The sequence below is a fragment of the Atractosteus spatula genome, chromosome 28, assembly GCF_055471065.1.
Source record: "Atractosteus spatula isolate fAtrSpa1 chromosome 28, fAtrSpa1.hap1, whole genome shotgun sequence".
Classification (NCBI taxonomy): domain Eukaryota; kingdom Metazoa; phylum Chordata; class Actinopteri; order Semionotiformes; family Lepisosteidae; genus Atractosteus; species Atractosteus spatula.
In genome coordinates this window covers 8,200,084-8,220,399 of record NC_142733.1, presented here as the reverse complement: position 1 = coordinate 8,220,399, position 20,316 = coordinate 8,200,084, and the positions used below count along the sequence as shown (strand labels likewise).

At 40.7% G+C, this 20,316-nt stretch overlaps 1 protein-coding gene across 1 annotated transcript in view; it reads right to left on the bottom strand.

Annotated features, from left to right (window-relative positions):
* grin3bb (glutamate receptor, ionotropic, N-methyl-D-aspartate 3Bb) overlaps positions 1-5,179 on the bottom strand; it is a 62,169-nt gene extending 56,990 nt beyond the window's left edge. The window contains exon 1 of the mRNA XM_088907681.1: positions 4,727-5,179. Within this exon, the coding sequence (XP_088763807.1) occupies positions 4,727-5,179 (453 nt within the window). The remainder of the gene's footprint in view (positions 1-4,726) is intronic.
* Positions 5,180-20,316: the final 15,137 nt, after the last annotated feature.

The following is a 20,316-nucleotide window of genomic DNA, read 5'->3' as shown; positions in this document are numbered from 1 at the left end:
CACTGTACCAAATAAAGAGCCAGCTAGGCCCTAGAAGAGGCCGAGCTCCACTCGTGGTTTAGGCTGGAAAACAGGGAGAGCTCCTTCATCCCAAGCTGCATTCCCGAATGAGGCCGGAAAAGAGGCAGAACTCCCTCTTCCTGAAAATATATGTACGCTCCTGAAGACACCTTCTGTGCAACTGTTTGACAATTTCACCTTGCTATTCTATGTTTCTTCTTGTTATCAAGTCCAGACATCAGACAGGCATCAGACAGACAGACATCAGACCTACTTATGCATTACAGCACTACAGCTAGTAGAGGAGCCATGTTTAATACAGTTACTGCTAGCTGCTGTTGTAGTCAATCTACAGAAAGGATGTTATATACATTCCAGGGCTAAAAAGTATGTCCAGGACTCAGGGTCCAATAACCTATCCTTTCTAGTCTTGAACAGAGAAGGTGAAGCTATTTCAACATTCACAATCCTCAACCACAAAGCTAGCCTTAGGCTTCCTTCTACAAAATCAAAAGTGAAACACCAACCAGAGGACAGGAGGAGAGACGAATTTTAAAAATCCGACCAGGGAGCACTTTTTTACACAGACGATCGCAGGGGTCAGGAACAAGTAACTCAGCCATGCTAGTGATGCTGATACCCTGGCTTCCTTCAGGAAACAGCTGGATGAGGTCCTCAGGTCAAATGGCTACACGCAACCCAGCAGTCCTTCTGTCCATTTTCTAACCACTTTATCCCACGCAGGGTCATGGGGAAGCCAAGCCTATCTGGTCTCTGGCGAGTGGGATGGTTTAAAAACAGTGCTTATGCCACCAGGGTCCGGCACTTTGTCCTTGCCTGGGCACGATGAGGAAAGAAAATGGACACCACACCTTAGTCCATTCATCCTCTTACTGCTCTATCCAAAGCTGGGTCACAGGGGGTACACCCTGGATGGGACAGCAGTCCTCTGCACACATTCTCACTCACACCAAAGCCAGTTTTCCCAGAAGCCATTTAACCTACCAGCATGTCTTTGCACTGTGGGAGGACACCCACATGAACACGGGGAGAACATACAAACTCCACCCAGATAGTGCCCTGGGAATTGAACAAACTGCGGGTCGCCAGCACTCAAAAGGCAGCAATGCTGACCACTGCACCACCCAAGTTACAAACAGCCAACCAAGCTAAATAGGCTGAATACTCTCCTCTCATTTGAAAACTCTTACACTAAGCAAGGAGAGGTGGCAGCTTTTGCATAAGGGCATTAAACAGAGGTCCTCTTTTTCATCGCAGGCACAATGGTCCTGTATAAATGAAATGCATTGTAGCAAAGACAGCTTCAGATGTGAACCCTCTCTTGATCAAGTCTGTTTTTCCCACGTAGAGGCTCTTTAACCCTGGCCCTGCAGAGATAATCCTGTAAATTTCATAGTCACCATTAAATAGTAAGTTTCAAAGGGCACGGAACAATTTAATTGTGATTAATGGAGCAAGTGATTTGTTAAATCCAGTAATTCAGAGATCATTTAGAAGAAAAAAATCTGATTACCGTTCAGCCCTAAAGGATCAGAATTATCTTAATTGAGAAAATTGCTTTTTTAATTGATCGCATTTCCTAGATTTGGGTTTGTAGCGTAATGCTCTACAGAAGGGGTTCCCAATCGTGGTCCTGGTGGACCACACAGCTACTGGTTTCATTCCAGTATAAGCCTAATTACCTAACTGAAGCCTTAATTGAACTAATAAGTTACTTGATTGGTATATTTGCCAGTTTTTTTTTCAACTCTCATGTTTGAGTTTTTATTGTACTTATGAAACGTAAAAAGTTAAAAAGGTCATCTCCAAGATGCTCAAGAGCTGAAATCAGTCAAAACATTCACATTAATCATATTATTAATTCAATTATGTACTTGAGAGTTTAGCAGGAACAGAAACCAGCAGATATGCGGGCTTCCAGGATTAGGATTTGAAACCCAGCTCTAAAGCATCCATCCATAATCTAATCTCTGCTGCATCCAATACTGGATCACAGGGGAGCTGGAGCCTGTCCTGGCAGGCAATGGGAACAAGGGATACACCCTGGAAGGGACAGCAGTCCTCTGCACACAGACTCAGATGTGCACTCACTCCCACCAGGGCCAATTCTCCCAGAAGCCAATTAACCTACTGGTATGTCTTTGGACTGTGGGAAGAACCCAGATCACACGGAGGAAACTTACACGAACACGGGAAGAACATACCAACTCCACACAGATAGCAGCTCAGAAATTGAACCCAGGGCCTCCATCCTGTGAGGCAGCAATGCTAACCACTGCCACTGTGCCGCTCAGCTCTAAATCAGTGGTTTCCAATCCTGTTCCTCAAAGATCACAGCCTCTTCTGTTACACCTGAGGCCATTAAAACCTTACAGTACAACTGAAATATTTGCTTGAAAAGTCCTTTATATCCAATATTAGCTTTAAATACAGTACTCTAGCCTGAAAAGTACCATTAACTATGTCCATATGCTGTGTTTCTGAAGGCTGTTCAACTATGTATACTGGTGTCAGTGACCTGACCAGTAAACAGCTCTCTGGTATTCAAGTCATTGAACTCATGCAGAATCAACAATGCTTACTACAGGAGTGTTTAACACAATATACAGTAATTAGCACTTGTGACTGTGTATTATTACTTAGCATTCTGTTAAGAGCTCTTTAGGCAGTAATTGAAGAGCAATAGTTCATTGCACGTCTTGGCAGCAGCTAAAACGGGATTTCTGAAACCAAGAACTGAGGGGATAAAACAGCTCTTTATAACAAAAGAATAGTCCAATTAAGGACTCATTAAGCATCGCTAATTAAAAGTTGAGTCTAAATGAAAAGCAGAAGATGCCTTGGTCCTCAAGGGTTTGCAGTTGTGCTCATACTGCAGGTAACCTTTCCCCCCAGACTGTTGGGAAGTGATGGAGTTATGATCCCTTCCTCTTGGGAAGAGCACTCAAGGGACACTGGGACTTGATCATTTGGAAGCTAAGGAGTGGGTGGATTAAAAATGGTGCTTAGACTACCAGGGTCCAGCGTCTGGTCCTCGTCTAGGCACAATGAGGAAAGAAAATGGTGCCTTACCTTACTCCACCAATCTATTTTCTTTCACTTTATCTAATACAGGGTCACAGTGGAGCTGGCGCCTATCCCAGCAAGCAACAGGCGCAAGGCAGGAGACACCCTGGATGGGATGCCAGTCATTTGCAGGGCACACACAGACACAAACATGCAAACACTCACACCATGCCACCCTAAAATTATACAGACATTCTTTAAATTATTATGATCATGAAAAAGCACAGAGTGATCTTTATGACTGTATGCATATCCTTATTTTTGAGGCAATACATGCTACAGCATAAAATCTGTCTGTTGGTTTATTTGTAGTACTTGGAATTGTACCTGTGTACATGTGATACTGTAGTAGAAGTAAATAAGAACAGTTACAGATAAGAGGGGAGCCATCTAACTTATTGTCACCCATGCCTGAACCAATACTAACAATTATGAGCAATCAGGAGGATTGAAAAATAAGAGCGTGGGGCTTAATTACAATAACTTTACCTCGCTCCTGCGAAATCCGACACCGCCACACGCAGGAGACAATAAACTAGACAAATCCAGCCACTCAAGCTAGATGAGCTGGAGGCTCAAATATTTAAGGAGCATGAGAAAAATAAATTGAGGCTGAATACTGCAAGAGCCTTACTCGTGGTGCACTGATGACTAAATGACTTAAGTTAAAATGTTGTCACTCAGAAATAAAAACGCAGTGTTTTTTTTACCTCAACGTTTTCTGCGACGTTTGCTTATCGGCGTACAACTCAACTATTCCCGAATCCAATGCCTTATTAACGTACAGTAGTCACAAGAGCCATCCTAAAACACCGGCACCAAGGCAGTACAGCCGGTTTGATATCTTACACAAAAGCCACGAAATGACAGATATTCGCTTGCAGTTTCTTTTTTCGATTAACCATCACAGCTGAGTCAGCTGTCCGTCGAGGTATATTCACATTCTACACACAACCACGCCAGCTCTGATGGTTATGAACAGCACGCCCGCAGCGCTCATGGTCAGAAATTTGTCGACTGCTCCAGAAACAATTAGCAGTTAAGACATTAAAAATGAAATCAGAAAGATCATTAACGTAGAGGTATGTCCTCCCCGAACGAACGCTCTCTGTTCCTTTATTTTCCTGTGTGTGTTTTTTTCCGAAAACGCTCTGAAAGTGAAAAAATTCGCTTTCGCTTCGCTACAGGTAACCAAATCCGAGAGATGGCCACGAATCTCACAAGGCGAAACGAGAGAAAACGAACCGACTTTCGTCCTGGTGGAATTTAAGTGAATTAAGCAGAACCCCTTTAAAACACCTCAAACGAAGGTCAATTTGTGATCAGCCAAGCCTCCACTAACGGGGACATATACCGTGGGGGCATTCCACCCGTGCATCTCATGTTTCACCTGTTAGAAAATCCCACGTGTATTCATGAAATTAAATACACGGAAAAACACAACTTATCATCCTGTAAATAAAATGTATACAGAGGCTCAACTGGTAGCAGGCAACAGACTGAAGCTGTGAGCGAAATGAGACCGTTAGACGCACAGAAATGAGCGCAAAACGCAGTTGGATAACTTTCAAACCTCCAGGAACGAACGCTAAAATAAGGCACCTACCCCGAGCAGAGCAAAAGAATCGACGTTCCTTACCCGGGTTTTCAGAGGCTCGCCCTGCTCCATGATGCTAACGAAGGGAATTTCCAAAACAGAAGACATAAATTCCACTTGGATCAGCTCGTCCGGGGTCTGGGGGAAGGCGAGCACCGCGGAGACCCCCTGCACAACGATAGCTTGGCAGACGCACCTGAAGAGGGACTCCGGGTCTCCGTCGTGAGGCTCCCGCGGCAACACCTCGAGGCTCAGGTTGTAAGGGAGGAAGTTGTCCCGACTTTGAGACAGGCTGGCCAGGGCGCGGTTGAGAGCAGTTAGCACCCGGGCCGGCTGACCGGTAGGTAGCAGCGCACCCAAACGCACAGTGTGCCCTATCCGCGCAAGGATGTGGCAGGGCTGGGGATGGGGGTGCCCGGGGTCGATATAGGTATGGAGGACGATTTGGAACCCGAAGTAAAAGTATACCAAGAACCTGGAGAAGAATAAATCCATCCTGCTGCGCTCTCGAACGGACTGAGGTCTTTTGAGAAGATAGCATTGCTTGCGTTTTCTTTTTTTTTTGCCTTTCTTTTCTTTTTTTTTGTTGACGGTGATATGAGTGGTGATCTATAGATGGAGTTATAGTGCGAATGTGTGGTTATAGTGTGAAGGGGACGGGGGGTGTGGAGATAGGGGGGGGTCTTTCAGGAAAGGCGGAGGAGCCGCTCGTCATTCTCCTGTGCCACCGGTAAAAGCAGCAGATATCGACAGCTAACAGCAGCTGCGGCATGTTGCTCATGTTTACTTTAACACAAATAAATCCATATTTGTCACAACTTGGTTCCGAGGTATTTTTTTTCCCATTTGGTTACATTATAGCGTACACCTTTACAGTTCTGCTGCAAACGTTAATTTACCTTACATGACGGTCTTTATCGCTGGGAATGGTTCCGAATCAAAGCGGTGCTATTAATCGTCGAGGGAAGACTTGATACTCAGGAGAGAAACGATTACAGAGATAAAGTCTCGGGTTTCAGCGTGCATGCCCAACTTAAGTTGTTTCATGCTGCTGTGGCTTCAGTAAGACTACAAGGAAAGAGTATGGTTGGAATTCACATTTCAGCCGGGGGAACCCTAAATTGGCTACATGTGTGTCTCAATACTTAATGCTGAAGTACTGCGGTGTTGGCATAGTAGACAACAATACAGTTTAGCACAGTGTCGTCAACGAATCGCACAACGTCTGGACTGGAGAGACTCCAGCCTAAACTGGGGGTAGAGGATGACTCAACCAATTTGCTTATATATGCTTTTCAACCACCCGCCCTCTTCCATTACCCGAATGACATAATACAGTAGAGTAATCACGTCCCATTGTGAATTCTTCTGCAGCTCTTAAATAGCGAACGCTTTTCCATTATCGCCCGCTTTAAGGCTCTGGAAGATGTGAGGTGGTTTTCAAATATTTTGCACTCATCAAAATGGTCGTGATAAACAATTATACTAATTGGTGGTAATGTCCCAGACTGGACGACTACCTGTATAAGCGTATATACTACCCCCGTCGCAATCTACACAGTAATATGCTTTGATAGAAAGGTGGAATTTTATTCTCATACTGGCATACTCAAATATATGGTGTAACTGGTAAAAAGCGCTTTGCCTTGAAATAATTTGTGTCTCCAGATAAGTATCATTCCATTATCAGAAGGCCACACCATTATTCGCTGCGACGCAGAGACTATTGCCTACAACCTGGACACTAATCCATCCCAGAGCGCGCACACAGGACGCGAAATGTCCTACAGTAGGAACCGTGCCATCGGACGGTGGGAGAAAACGAGAGCACCGGGGAAAGTCCACGTAAGCTGAGGAGGTTTTTGTGTTGTACACTACAAGCAGACCCGAATCCAGGACCAAAAGATACTACTATACCACTCACGGTACTTTCAAATATAGCTACTACAGAATATTACGCTAACAACACACAGACAGTTCGTACTGATAGAATCCGTAGTGATGAAACCGATATAAACATTTTTAAGACTTGAAAGGGTGTTGGTGCTTATAGTTGTAAATCAGATTCCAATGTACAGTAGATCATGTTTTTGTCGAACAAAGTTGCTTGGGGCAGTACAACACGATGCAAAGATTACAGCACTTGAAAAGAACTAGATGACGCAGCGAATTAAACTTTTATCGACCCATTTAACTTAGCTTTTGTTAGTTCAGTACACTTTTCAACTGCCTTTTTGAATGTGTTTCCTAATCAATACTTTTACGATTCTCTTTCCATTTTTTTCTTTTACCGTTGACGCGCACAGGAATACAACTCAGCAAACATCTGTCTCATATTTCGTTTACAAAAGTGGCGTTACAGTGACGTCTTTAATTGGAACAATTAGCTGAAAAGCTGGCTGTCCCACAGGCACTAATAAGTCACCAAGGATTACTGTATTTCCCACAGTAAACAACAGTTTACTGTACCTGTTCATAAGGAGTGTGACAGCTGGAATTTGGCGTTTAATGATGCGTACTGTTCTTTTGACAATCGAGGAAGTTTGCACACCGTGCCCCCCGATGTTCTTGCTGTACCTAAACCTCTCCCCAGCATGTTAATTAAATTTAATAAGAGTCAAACTGATAATCTTTGACATCACATATTTACTAGGGGTACATTACCAGTGTGTTTTACCCACTTGTTGTATAAGACTTTTTTGTTCGGTGCTAATATATAATGTATGCTTTTAAACCTAGCACTTGAAATAGCCAGTTATGACCTATGGGTCTCGCCGGCGTGGGTGTATTATTTTATTCCTGCGCTTTCCGCGAAAATAAATGACACTATGACATTTAGAAAACTCAGGCACTTCCAAACCAAACTACAAGCAAACAAAAACTTTAGTTCTGCCCTCCACCCCAACTTGGCCAATATATCTACACATCTGGCCTGTGTGTGTCATATTCCATCAGCGTTTGTAGCACTGTTTTGTTTTTTTTGTCGAAATAAAAATGTTTCGAGAAGAAAAAGCTAGCGTAGCGGCAAAGGTGTAGGTGTCTGCGTAACGTTTTCAAGCATTTTGAGATTCAGTTCAGCCAGTTCTTCTCCTGCAGTGCTTTCAGCATTGTCTGGGGACTTGGAAAACACCAGAAGACTGCCACAGGTCACAAAAGAGGACGCTCACACTTCAGATTATGAAACCCCTATAGCTGATATACTTTATATATAAGCTATACATCTGCATAGTACAGTATATCACCATCCATCCATTTTCTAACTGCTTCATCTGATTCAGAGTCATGGGGGAGTGGAGCCTATCCCAGCAAGCAATGGACACAAGGCAGGGTAAACCTGGACAGGTCACATACAAGTACACAGTGAACAGACACACACACACTCACACCAGGGCCAATTTCCCCAGAAGCTAATTCACCTAACAGCTGTGGACTGTGGGAGGAAACCCACATGAACTTGGGGAGAACATACAAACTCCATGCGGACAGCAGTCCAGGACAAGAATGGAACCCAGGGCTCCAGTGTTATGAGGCACCAATGCTAACAACTGCTCCACCATGCCCCACATCAAATCATCAGTACTGAACATTATTAGGTTCAAATGCATCTTAAACATGTTTTACAGTATATGAGACAATATTCGTTTGACCTATAGCCCGTACAGATCATCAGTTGGATTGAGAAATGCAAACAATGAAATAAAAGATTTTCACATCAGTTATGTAGCCCTAAGAGTTCATTAACCTCAGAGACACTGTTATTTTAAATCATGTCTTTACCATAATCCAATTTTAAGACGTGTTTTCAGAGTACACTGCCACTCCCCCGTCTCTCAGCCTTTTCAGTTCTGGGTCTTCTTGAAATTATCTGTCGATTTGAAACATCCCTCGCTTTCCCACTCACGGAAAACCCTTAAAACCACCACTATTCCATTTCAGGGAGAGAGCTGTTCAACATCCATTCCCTTCCAATCTACATAGGTTTATCCTTAATGCTGTTATCATTTCAAGGAGGAACTGTTGAGATCTCAGAGGAACAGGCAAGATTCAGAATCATAGATCATTCCAGGTTTGTCTAGACCAGGATCTCCCAGTTGGCACAACAGCTGAACTCTCTTTAACTGATCTAGCTGTGTCCTAAACTGGACAAGATTTTTATTTTTTGGTCCAAATGCAATGCAGTTTAAAGAGACACAAGAAATGCTTCGGCAATATAGTAGTCTTTCATGATCACAATACGAATCTGGGTTGAGCACCAGTGAGTGTAAGCACTTAGACTCTCTGAAGTTACTGTACAAAGACATTTACAACCAGTTGTGTGCTGCACTGTCTTCACACATCTGATATCATTCTATTATAGCATGCCTTCATCTTCTTGACTTTAAGACCTATATCAGAGCATTGTTTTCAGTAACGATTCTTATTTTAAATCCCTTTCATCTGGAATGCTTATTGCAGACTGACTTTGTCTCAGCTGGAAGCCTGCTATCAGAGCATCAGATTGAATATGCATCAGTCTTTCAAGGAGTTCATATTGGGAAGTCCTGAGGTCAAGATGTCCCTTTCGCTCCCACAGTCTTTGTCGTGCACTGCCTCTTTGACTTTTTGACAGGATCAAACAACAGACACCAGCTTCCCAGAAAGCACAATCGGATACCGTCCTGCTGTGCAAATGGTGATTATGCCTGAAGTGACATTGCATGACCACGCAGCCATGAAATCTTGTTTGCCCATCTCATACTGCACTGGCATGCCTAATGTGGATCAGTATCAATACACCTTCCTAATGTGGAGGCGGCCTGCTATAGGCACTGAAGCAATGTGCATTTTTTCACCAAGCACCAGGAAACCGCATCAGTTTCAGCAGCTGCTGTCAGGGCTGCTTCTGAAGCAGGGAAGTTTGAGGACACCTAGGGTGGGGGGGGGCTTAGATGTAAGTGGCAATGTGAATATTAATGTGGGCTCACACAGCAGAACAGCACGCAGCTTCCTATATGTTCTTGCATCGTTGCCTCCACATATTTAACAAGTAATGAAATATTTTCAGGGCAGCACAGTGGCCGTGGTTGAACTCTGGAGCCCTGGGTTCAACTCTGAATTTGGGGTGCTGTCAGCCTGATGTTTGTATGTTCTTCCCTTGTGCCCATTGCTGGCTAGGATAGGCTCCGGCTCTCCTCCCTGACCCTGAATTGGATAAAATTGTTGTGAAATGGATGAACAGATAAAATATTTTCAATATGCCTGGTTATGTTACTACCACATATTTCAAACATATCAAGACAGAATTTGCCACATTCAAGGTCTAAGGACAGAGAAGTCTCAAAGTGATGTTTTCTCCAATGGGAGAAGAAATGAAAACTAAAACAATATAGGCTTATTTGGGGTGGTATGATGATTAGCATCCCTGCCTCCAAGGTTCAGAGTGCTGGGTTCAATTCTGGCCACAGTGATCTGTTTGTATGGAGTTTTCTTGTGTCCCCTGTGCTCATGTACGTTTTCATAAACTTGTCCATTTTCTTCTCACCTTAAAAACTTGCTGGCTAGCTAGATTGGCTCCTCCAAATTGAATCTGAGATAGTATGCACTTTCAGAGCCAGTTTTTCCTGATAAAAGTTGCCCTGCATTCCACAAGCAGTAATGGAAATACTGCGCCCTGCACAACACTATGATGTTTTCTGGCTGGAGAACCTGTTTAAATACGAGCACAAATCAGTGATAAGTGGAATTGAAGGTGTGGAAGGAAATTAGGGCTGCCTGCATATTTTAATTTTGCAGGTTAGCACAATGTCTTTTTCAATTTCAGTTTCAAAACAACTGCATATATAATAATAATCATGCAAAAGAGCAGGTAAAGGTTGATTCCACAGTGAAAGGAAAACAGACACAACATTTCAGCTGTGGAGCCTTTTTCAGGTGTGTTTCATAAAACTATAACGTATCATGGTTAATAATAATTATGATATATATGTGTTATAATTTTAAATAATCACAAAAAGAAAAGTAATCAGTTTTAACAAGAAAAGACGCAGTTTACAGTTTTGCATTGGTTATTACAGGATTTGTACAGAATTGAACACTAGTTTAATTCTGATAAAAGTTATATTAATGCTGATTACATTTTACCATTTAAAAATGTCTATCGTTTATAATAACATATTGCCAACTGCTTTCTGGTATGTAAGAATGCTTGATTAATTAAGAATAGGAGAACCATTTCAAATCTAAGAGCAAGTATTTAAGATAAAATATTGTAATCTATATTGATTAATGAAACAGAGAGATTAATTCCATACATGGAATGACATAGCAATGCTTTTTGGAGTGTTGAAAGTAAAGAATTATTTTTTTTTAAACATATTTCTACATTTTAATGAATCACCTTATGAATGCTTTATTGCCATGATATTATTGATGAATACTGTTTTATTTTGTATAAGCACATCTGTGCTTCATTATCCATAATTCCTGAGCTGTTGTCTGTTTTTTTCATTTTAATGAAGTTCAATACACAAAAATAAAAATTTGGGGAACTACTTCAAATATGTCACCCGATCAGAGGGGATGGAAAGATGTAGGATGTTCAGTTGTCAGTTGCTCTTTAAAAAGCCAACCTGTTTTCATACGGAAGGCACAATACTGTGCTGCACAAAAATAGCACAGCTGGGTGTCAGCAGGCATTGCCTTGTCAGGCAGCGGTGTGCCTTTTTTATAAAGGAGAAAAAAAAATTAATAAAATTTCAAATGAAGTGTTCAATATTTTTATTCTCCAAGTCAGCCACTGTGTTACAATAAAGTCCATCACAGCTTTATATCAGTTAGATGGCAAAGCTCGTAGGCTTTAAATGTCAACGTAATGTTTAAAGATTCCTTATGCATTCCAGGGCAACCTGTGCATGAAATGTAACATGAAAAAAAGGGTACAATACCACTCTAGCCAGGTATCAGCTAACACAGGAGCAAGGGAAACTGATGCACATGCAAAAAAAGACAGGTTTTTAAAATGCCACTGTGTCATTTTATCCAAGAATCACTTTAATTAAGAGATTAGAGTTCACTGACTTCTGGGAAGTTAATTTTGCTTTTTTAATGCTACCGAGTTCCACCTGGGAGAAATACTTAACAAGGTACAAAACACATCTTCTGGGTCCTTGTCTTTAAAACACTATCTGTATTTCATTGATTTGGTAAATTTCCAGTCTTTGTGTTGGAAGGCATGTTGTTTTATTCGCTAAGTGTCCAGTGTTACCAAGTTTACTGTAACAAGTGAGTGAGTGGGCCAGATCTCAGCCAATCCTCTGTGGGGCCTTACTGGAATTTATGGATTTTTTCAGTCTCTTCCAGCACTACATAACATGAGCAAAATGCTCTAGGCATATTGGGCAAAGAGTGATTTCAGATGGTTAACAAGGTTAGCACATAGTGTAAGGTTTAAAGAAAGCAGGTAGTGAGATTAGGAGAGGTGTGAGGCCAGTACAGCAGAGAGAATTCAACAAAGGAGATCAGACAAGTGATAATTTTCATATCATCTTTTAAACTCTTCCTCAACTCCAAGAGCCAGCAAATTCAATATTCTTTAGAAATGGGGAAAGTGGTCCTGAGAGCCATCAGATTTAATACAGGCTAATTAATTCAGTTCCCTGAGAAGACTTTGCTTTTCTTTTTCAGAAAATAATACAGAACAAACATGTTCTGTAAACCTCCAGACTCACACAGCGTTTGTGGTATGTTTCTGTCAGAATGAAATCAATCATAACAGGGTTCTGGTGATTGGATCCTTTTTGAGCTATTGGTAAAACAAATTATAACTAACATTTACAAGTAATAAATAATACAGAAAACTTTCATACTGTGTTTTCAGGTACTTATTTATCCAGTAACAACATAATTTCATCAACTACAGCTGTTATGGCTGTTATTGTGCATTTCACTATGGAGGTGGGTAATTGGACTAGTAGATAAGGATATTCTTCTACTGACTGACTTACTATGTGCCACCCTAAGCAAAGCACCATTGTACAGTTTAATAAAAATTTAGCCAGAGAATGAAAATGCTTGACCATTTCAATATGTCCTAAACAGATCATAGAAAGTGAGTTTGTGCTGAAGATTTCCTTTATTATTATTCTTTTATTGTTTTAATTTATTGCCACCTGCAATTACAGCAGGTTGCTGCTAACTCTATTGAGGTCTTTCCTCAAGACAGGCAGCTCATTTCCTGCTGGAAGAAAAGAGCATTTTCTCTGCATTTCTTTTTTATCAGAAGGTCACAATTGAGAGGAGATCATTGGGTTTTATTTCTCTGCAAAGCCATAGACAGTATTTGTTGTACTCATCTGGGGTTACAGCAGGCTGGGAAATGTGATCTTTGATTGGACAGTTTAGGTATTGGAAAACTACATAGAAGAAATTTGCTGCCTTGGATAGACTTTAAGGACTACTGACCTGTCTGGTCTCAAAGGCATTTCCCCAATACGCAGGTTAAAGGACCTAGCCTACTGACCTTTTTAGTCTTCAACAGTGCAGAATACAACAGAATCTTAATGCATGACTCATGCACTCAAGAAGTCTGAAAGGAATTTGTAAGGCAAAATCAACAAACTGCCAGACTCAACGACAAAGCAAGGAGACAGCAGCACAAGATGGATTTTAGAGACGTGTTAAGAACTGAAAATAGGAGGCACTTCTTACAGAGTCATGCATGTCAGATACAAGCTATGCAGCCATGCTGTTGGACTTGCTTTCTTCAGATCCTTAAGCAAACAGCTGAGTGGCTTTCTAGGATCAGTTAGCTTTGACCAACCAAACAAGCAAGACAGGCTACCAGGCATCCTTTCTCCTTGTATCCATTTGACCTTGTGCTTTGACATAACCCAAGAGAAACAAAAGCACCTGTTGCTAAAATGACTTTCAGTAGTTCAGCTAGATTCTAATAAATGAGAGATACAGAGTGTATCTGGAGTAGCTCACCTGGCTGAAGGAAAAGCCTCGTTAGAAGGGGAGAGGTTTCTCAGATCCCCCCAGTATTGTAAGGAATGAGCCAGGGAGCTGCAGCAGGGGTGTAGATGGGGTGGTGGGAGGGGCACAAGAGAAATGCACTGCAGGAAGAAGGAATGTCATTATAATGTAATTATAATTACATTGAAAAGATCATGATTTCTAGAAATGAACGGGTTTTTAAAAATTGGTTTTACACATCCCAGGATCTTGCTAGGTGTGTATAGGCAGATCACCTGTAATGTTTAATTTCTATATTAGTGACTTTGCGGCAAAAAAACCTTTTTGTAGGTCCTTATGGGGACATATGAAAGCATGTTTTCTAAAACAATAATAGTCATCCAACATTTACATATAAGTTATGTAAATCATCTATTATCTAAAGACCTATGTAAAGAAGCTGGTTTAGGGCAAGACAGTCATCGCATCCCAGAAGTGAGAGATACCATTCCCTGACTGGAATTAAAGCTTTTTTTTAATGGAAACTAAAAATGAGAAATCTTAAATCCCACTTTTCGCTTTTTCTTTTATTAGCTTCAAAAACACCATAATAAAGACCCTACGTTATCTATTACAGAAGGCAAATCGTTTTTGGACAGTATATATTTCAAAAGCAAATTAGCTTCCTTATCAAGATATTTCCCTGAATATATAAATATTATTCCTTTTGTAGGGATCAGTCTTTTTCTTCTTATCTCTTTCCTTCCTCTTTTAAAACCATCACAGTGTTGCAAAGCTTTCCTCAGTCTGCTGAAACCCTGTCTGGAGGTCTGTCAGTTGGAGCCGACACTCCCTGCCTGAGGAAAAAAAAATATGGATCTCCTGGATAGTTTCACTCCTTTAATTTTCTAGCTCATTAAATGGAAAGACCCTATTATAGGGCACTCAGAGTTTTAAGGAAGAAAACAATAAGAAAAGGGTGTTGAACAAAGACAAAAGAGAAAGGTTATTTTTTAAATCCCATAATTGAGTAAGCCACAGTATGCTATTAAAGGCCATTTAAGAAAATTATTTTTTAGAGGGCTGTAGAAAGTGAATTCTAACTATGATTGTTAATTAGCTCTTCATCCAGTCACAATGCTACAGTAGACATGGCGGTCTTACTCATTCCAGAACATCTCACTCTACATCTTCCTGCACATAAAGTCAGCAAAAGACAAAGAGATAATTAACGAGCATACCCACAATTCATTGCAATTGCTGCTCTTATCTCCCACTGTTCCCTGGAAGGACGGTCTTTCTGATTGATTGGCAGACAGATTGTTGTGGGTATTCCCACAACAGACAGATAAGGAGCCTAAGTAAGAGAGATTCAACTGGCTCTGGCCAAAGCAGAATTAGAAGTCTCTTAGTTTATACAGTCCTGCTTTCTAAAATTGTCAAATGATAAGGACTATTTAATATTAATGCATCCCATAAGACATTTCATTATCAGAAAACATTAGCTCAGAGCCCTTCCAATTTAGAACTATAACCTTTATAATTGGTTGACTCAGTCAAGACAGAGTTTACACACATGAGTAGAGTTTTAAGGATTTTAATATTACTACACCAACTTAAATTTGTTTGCATGACCTGTCATGAACTCCTATTCTGTTCCAGAAGAAGTGGATTATCTCATGATTTGTAGTGGGCTTATGTTTTGAATATCCTATGCCAATTCAAGATACTAATAAAACATAAAAGGACAGTTTCCCTTGATTTTATATTTAAATAATTTTCGTAACTTTCTATTATGCTGTTGAAGGTCTCTTCACCTCAGACTGCTGTAGGAATGGATACAAACTAACTTGCCTCTGCTGCTTTTCTGGAAAACTGAACTTGGAGCCATAGAACATTTGCACTCATGAGTACTCTCTAAAATAGGAAGGTAGCTCCATAATCTGATGCCACAGGTAGTTCCTCACTCATGAGCAAAGACAAGTGAGAGTTTCACAGAAGAGTATTCTTTGAGGTGGATTTTCAATGAGTGGAAAAACTCAGCAGATGTCAGCTAAGACATTCAATTATACTTAATTTTCCTGGTGCTCTTACTCATAAAGGTTCATGAAAGTGTGAGACAGAGTAGAATTGATGTGCCTGACAAGAAGGTGCTCATGGCTGAAAATATTTTTACATTCTGCTATCCATGGAAAATCAGAAATTCAAATGACACAAATTAGATTCTGAAATACATTAAAGATCTGTGTTTCATAGGGAAAGTTTAGGGCAATCCAGAACAGTTTGAGACCTATTCAAACAAACACATTGAAATACATTGTGAATAGGCAATTCCGTATGCACAAAAATTGAGCCATGGGGAACACCAATGTCTAGCAGTGGACACAGTGATCAGAGGAGTGATGGGAGGAGAGAAGGCCACTGTGGTACAATGATCATGAGACCACAGTCGCCATGGTCCTTTTTCAACTAGTAAAGTTTCATTGCTTTGCTGTGCATATTTTTCATATTATAGTAATGTTTTTCCCGAGTTGTCTTTTGATTGAATTTCACAAATACTCTGCTTGAGAGGAATTCTGGAAAAGGACATGAAAAGTCTCAATATTGCACTGTAAGAGAGTAAACAGGCAATAGTTATCCATACCCTCCAGTTCTCAGTGAAGTATCCTTGAATTGAATGAAGTATTAATAAATTGCAACAGGCTTTTTCATCACCTGTGCTGACCCTTAAACACAGTGACAGCAAGGTCCAAACCCAACACTGTCTTCACCCTCCTGGTGACCACAAAAGACCTTACAGCCAGATACCTGCAGATCAAGGAAGCAGTTTCAAATCATTGTAGTGTCACTCTGCTCTTTTTTCATTTCATCTTCTGTTCAGCACAATTCTCGGTTATTGGCTCTGCTTACATTTTTTAGAAGGAAACAAAAAAGTCTTTTAACCCCAAAAAACCTTCCAATGCAAATAAGTTATGGCTTGACTGTATCTATGGGAGGCAAAAGATTTTGCACGGATGGAAAATGGCTTTTTTACTTTGGATTAGCACATTTGATCAGGCATTCGTTTGATCTGTATCAAGCCTTTTTAAACTTGGGACCTCTTGAATGCGTCTGAGTTAATTTCACTTCCATATTCCACAGTTCTGGGGGGCAGACAGGCCCCAGGGCATCTTGCCTTCAAAGTTCAAGGCGGGATTCATCAGCATGTGAAGACAGCACCCAAATAGAGTGGCAACCTGCAAGAACTTCTTAATGTGATCTGGGCTGAATCTTGATCTTGATCACGCACTACTCGTTTGGTCCAGTGCCGTGTACTAATGAGATAAAAGCTAATGAGTTTCATCTAAATAACTCTGTACTATGTCAAAAGCAAGGATTAACGCTGATAAAGTAAAGGGGTTGATCTCCTCTACAGCCAAGTAGTTCCCAACCTCATTAATATCTGTATGTTCTTTCGGCTCTCATCTTTCGTCTAAAGATTTTCTCTCCCAGCAGGTTTGAAGGAGATGGAAGACCATCTTTACTTTATCTGTATGATACACTACCCTGCTACACAGCAAGAACTACAGTTGTGTGCTACTTAAACCTGGGACAGGTACAAGATCTGTGGATCTCATCCAGTCATTCCTTGAAAGATGTCAGGGTATTATCTTCGACAACGAGACTGGGTAGCTTGTTTTAGATCTCAAATAAGTGCCCCTTGGTTTAAAATTGTCCATATTTTTAAAGGATCTTGCACACCTGAAACAGGTACTCTTGTAGTCTTCACTTTAGAGATTATGATTAAGTTTCAAGTCTGTCAGGGCTGAACATTCCTTTGAGTCTGGCATTGTATCTGGTCTCCCTTCTCTGGTCCAGCTCTTCCGTTTGAAACAATGTACTAAACACTCGCAGAAGGTGCGCACCTTTCTAAATACATTTCTCCAAAGCTGCTTTCTGCTTCTCACAGGTCCAAACATTTTTTCCACCCAGAATATGTCAACAGAATGGAATAAGGCTGCTGAAAAAAGTATAAAACAGAATGATAAACTATTACAAAACGAAAGATTTTGCTATTAGCTGTTGTTTGGCAACGCTTTTCCTGCAGTTTCATTTGAGGAGCACCTTGTTCTTTTTTCCCTTCTTTCTCCCAGACACCTAAGAAATGAAGAGGTTCCATCTCTTGGTGTTTTTACCAGTTAGAGAATGTATTTTTTAATCAGAACTGGCAAACATTTTTATAGATGCACTGCTTCCATGTACATTCTGGAAGAACGCCAGTCCATCACAGGGCAGAGACACAGACACAGACTCACACAATCATACCAAATCCAATTTTCCCAGGAACCTACAGTTCCAGTATGTTTTTGGACAAGAACATACAAACTGCACGCAGACAGCACCCTATGACCACTGCGCCACCCCCTGCTGTGTGATTTCAAAATAAAACTGTGCAGGTACACTGTGGTATTCGTACTGCAGGCTACAATACCTGAAAAGGAGAAACAGCAGCTTTCTGCCTGTGTGCACATGTAAAGGCTTTCCAAGAACAAACCTTAGTAAACATTGTTAGATACAATCTAGTTCAACACTGTAGTCGTTAATCCAGGACGCATTATGCAATGATAATAAAAATATGTAGTTGTTATTGATTTGGAAGAGCTTTGTGTGCAGTCTCTCTCCCCACCCCCTCCCACGAAGTGTAATTCTCTATTGATTGCCCAGAGATAGCAATTGTACAAGGAGAGACCTTGTTTTATTATGGTGACACCCACAAAATGATCGATCACTGCTGCCTGAGATAAAGCCAGCATTTTATTACAGGGATTATTTTGGCTTGAGATAAACCAGCAATTAAAATGAGTTCTTTAAAAACAACAGACAGGGCCAGCTGTATGATTGTAGACTCAAGTTATTGCTCTGTCCAGGGCGCTTGTTTAGCTCAATGTGTCAGTAATCGACAACAAAGTAATCGTTACAATGAGCATTTCAAAGCCACCTTTGAGCAAAAAAAGTGTCTCAGGTCATTATGGACACTTCATCCATTAACCTGGATTACAGTTAAAATGGCAAATTACCCCCAACACCCATCTGATCCTTCATACTGTAGATTGTATGAAAGTGTGTATAAAATGCGAGAGAACATTTCCATCTTGGAAAGGTACATTCTGTAACAAAGCTTTGACAACGTAACTTGCACGATGCTATAAAATTGATCAGTGCAGATGTGCATCCAAGAACAGCAAAATTAAAAGAAAAAAGGTTTATAACTTTATCTAAAAGCAAAGTTGTGGCTTAGACATTATCGCTAAGATTCAGTCCTGATCCATCAGAGCTGCAGGATTATCTGGTTTTCAAAATGAGGTGTGACACCAACAGGTGAAATCTTTCATCCTTTAATCGAAGGAAACAGAGGTAAAGAGACACTTTGGCCACACCATCTCTGTGTTTAGTGCCTTTTCAAGTTGCAGCTCTTTCTGTCTGTTGAAAATTGGTGAGCCCTGGAAATGTTTCCTGGAAGGCTTGTTAAAAACAATGTGCAACACATCTTGCCCAAATCTGGACACCTTGGTTTAATTCCACTTAAACTCTGGCCAGTGCATTCATGTTACCTGCCTATTGAATGTTAATTTAGGTAAGAAAAACAACTGATAATAAGGGACTATGGAATTAAACTTTAAGTACGATTTCACAGATGAAGATTTACACTTTTTATAAAAGTGTATACTTTTTACACTTGTGTAAAGGTTTACACTTTAATACTTAAAATCCCATTAGGTATTCCAAGACTAATGTTAATCAGCATCTGCTAAACACGTGCTTAATGGCTTAACTGAATTATGGGTCATCTATCGAAGTGACAGTATTGACAACTATCTGTAAGGATCGGCACCTTCTAACAGCTGATAAGTTTGGGGAGCCGATTTAAGACAATCTGGAATTCAAGAAAAATGAAGACTGCAATGGAGTAAGGCCAACACCAACAGCAGTCAGTTTGGAAGTGCATCTTTGTAGAACATTCGCGAAGCAGACAAACCCTTCTTAATAAGAAAGCATGCAAGGTGTACTCATGCCTCAAACCCTGTGCCTCCTAGGGTAGACTGCAACTCACCGTGATCCTTGAAGAACACAGTGGTTATACTGACCATAATAGTGTACTGAAGCAGAGATAAAATTATGAAAGACCCATATGCTTCCTAATTAAGAAAACCACAACACAACATTCAGTGCCATTTAAAAAACATCAAGCAATCACTTGTTATAAATTTGCCCCCAGCCATTTTAACATTTGAATTTTACAGAATTGGTGCAAGCAGCATTAATTCTCTAAATTATTAGCTTTTGCAGAATTAATGGCTGGAGTTTTAATTATTCATTTTCAGGAAATCACAGCAACTGATTCTGCAAACCCGTAGAAAAACAGAACATGCAATGTAGCGTGGAATCCATATTAATCCCATAGCTGAGAATCAGCAACTGGACAACCTGTCTATTTAGTATGCTAGTTAAAAGCCTCATCTTGGATGCTGCAAGTCTAAAGACGCTTGGAATATGGTGCGTTTTCATGCTGATCTGGACCTTAATGTCACCTTGGTATCGCCTACCACTGGAACATCTCATTTAGTCTTGTCAAGCGTGTTTTACAGTTATTATTAAGTCAAAACTACACCGATAGCTCAACTTCAGAACGCAATCTACAGGTCAGGAGATAGACGACTCTG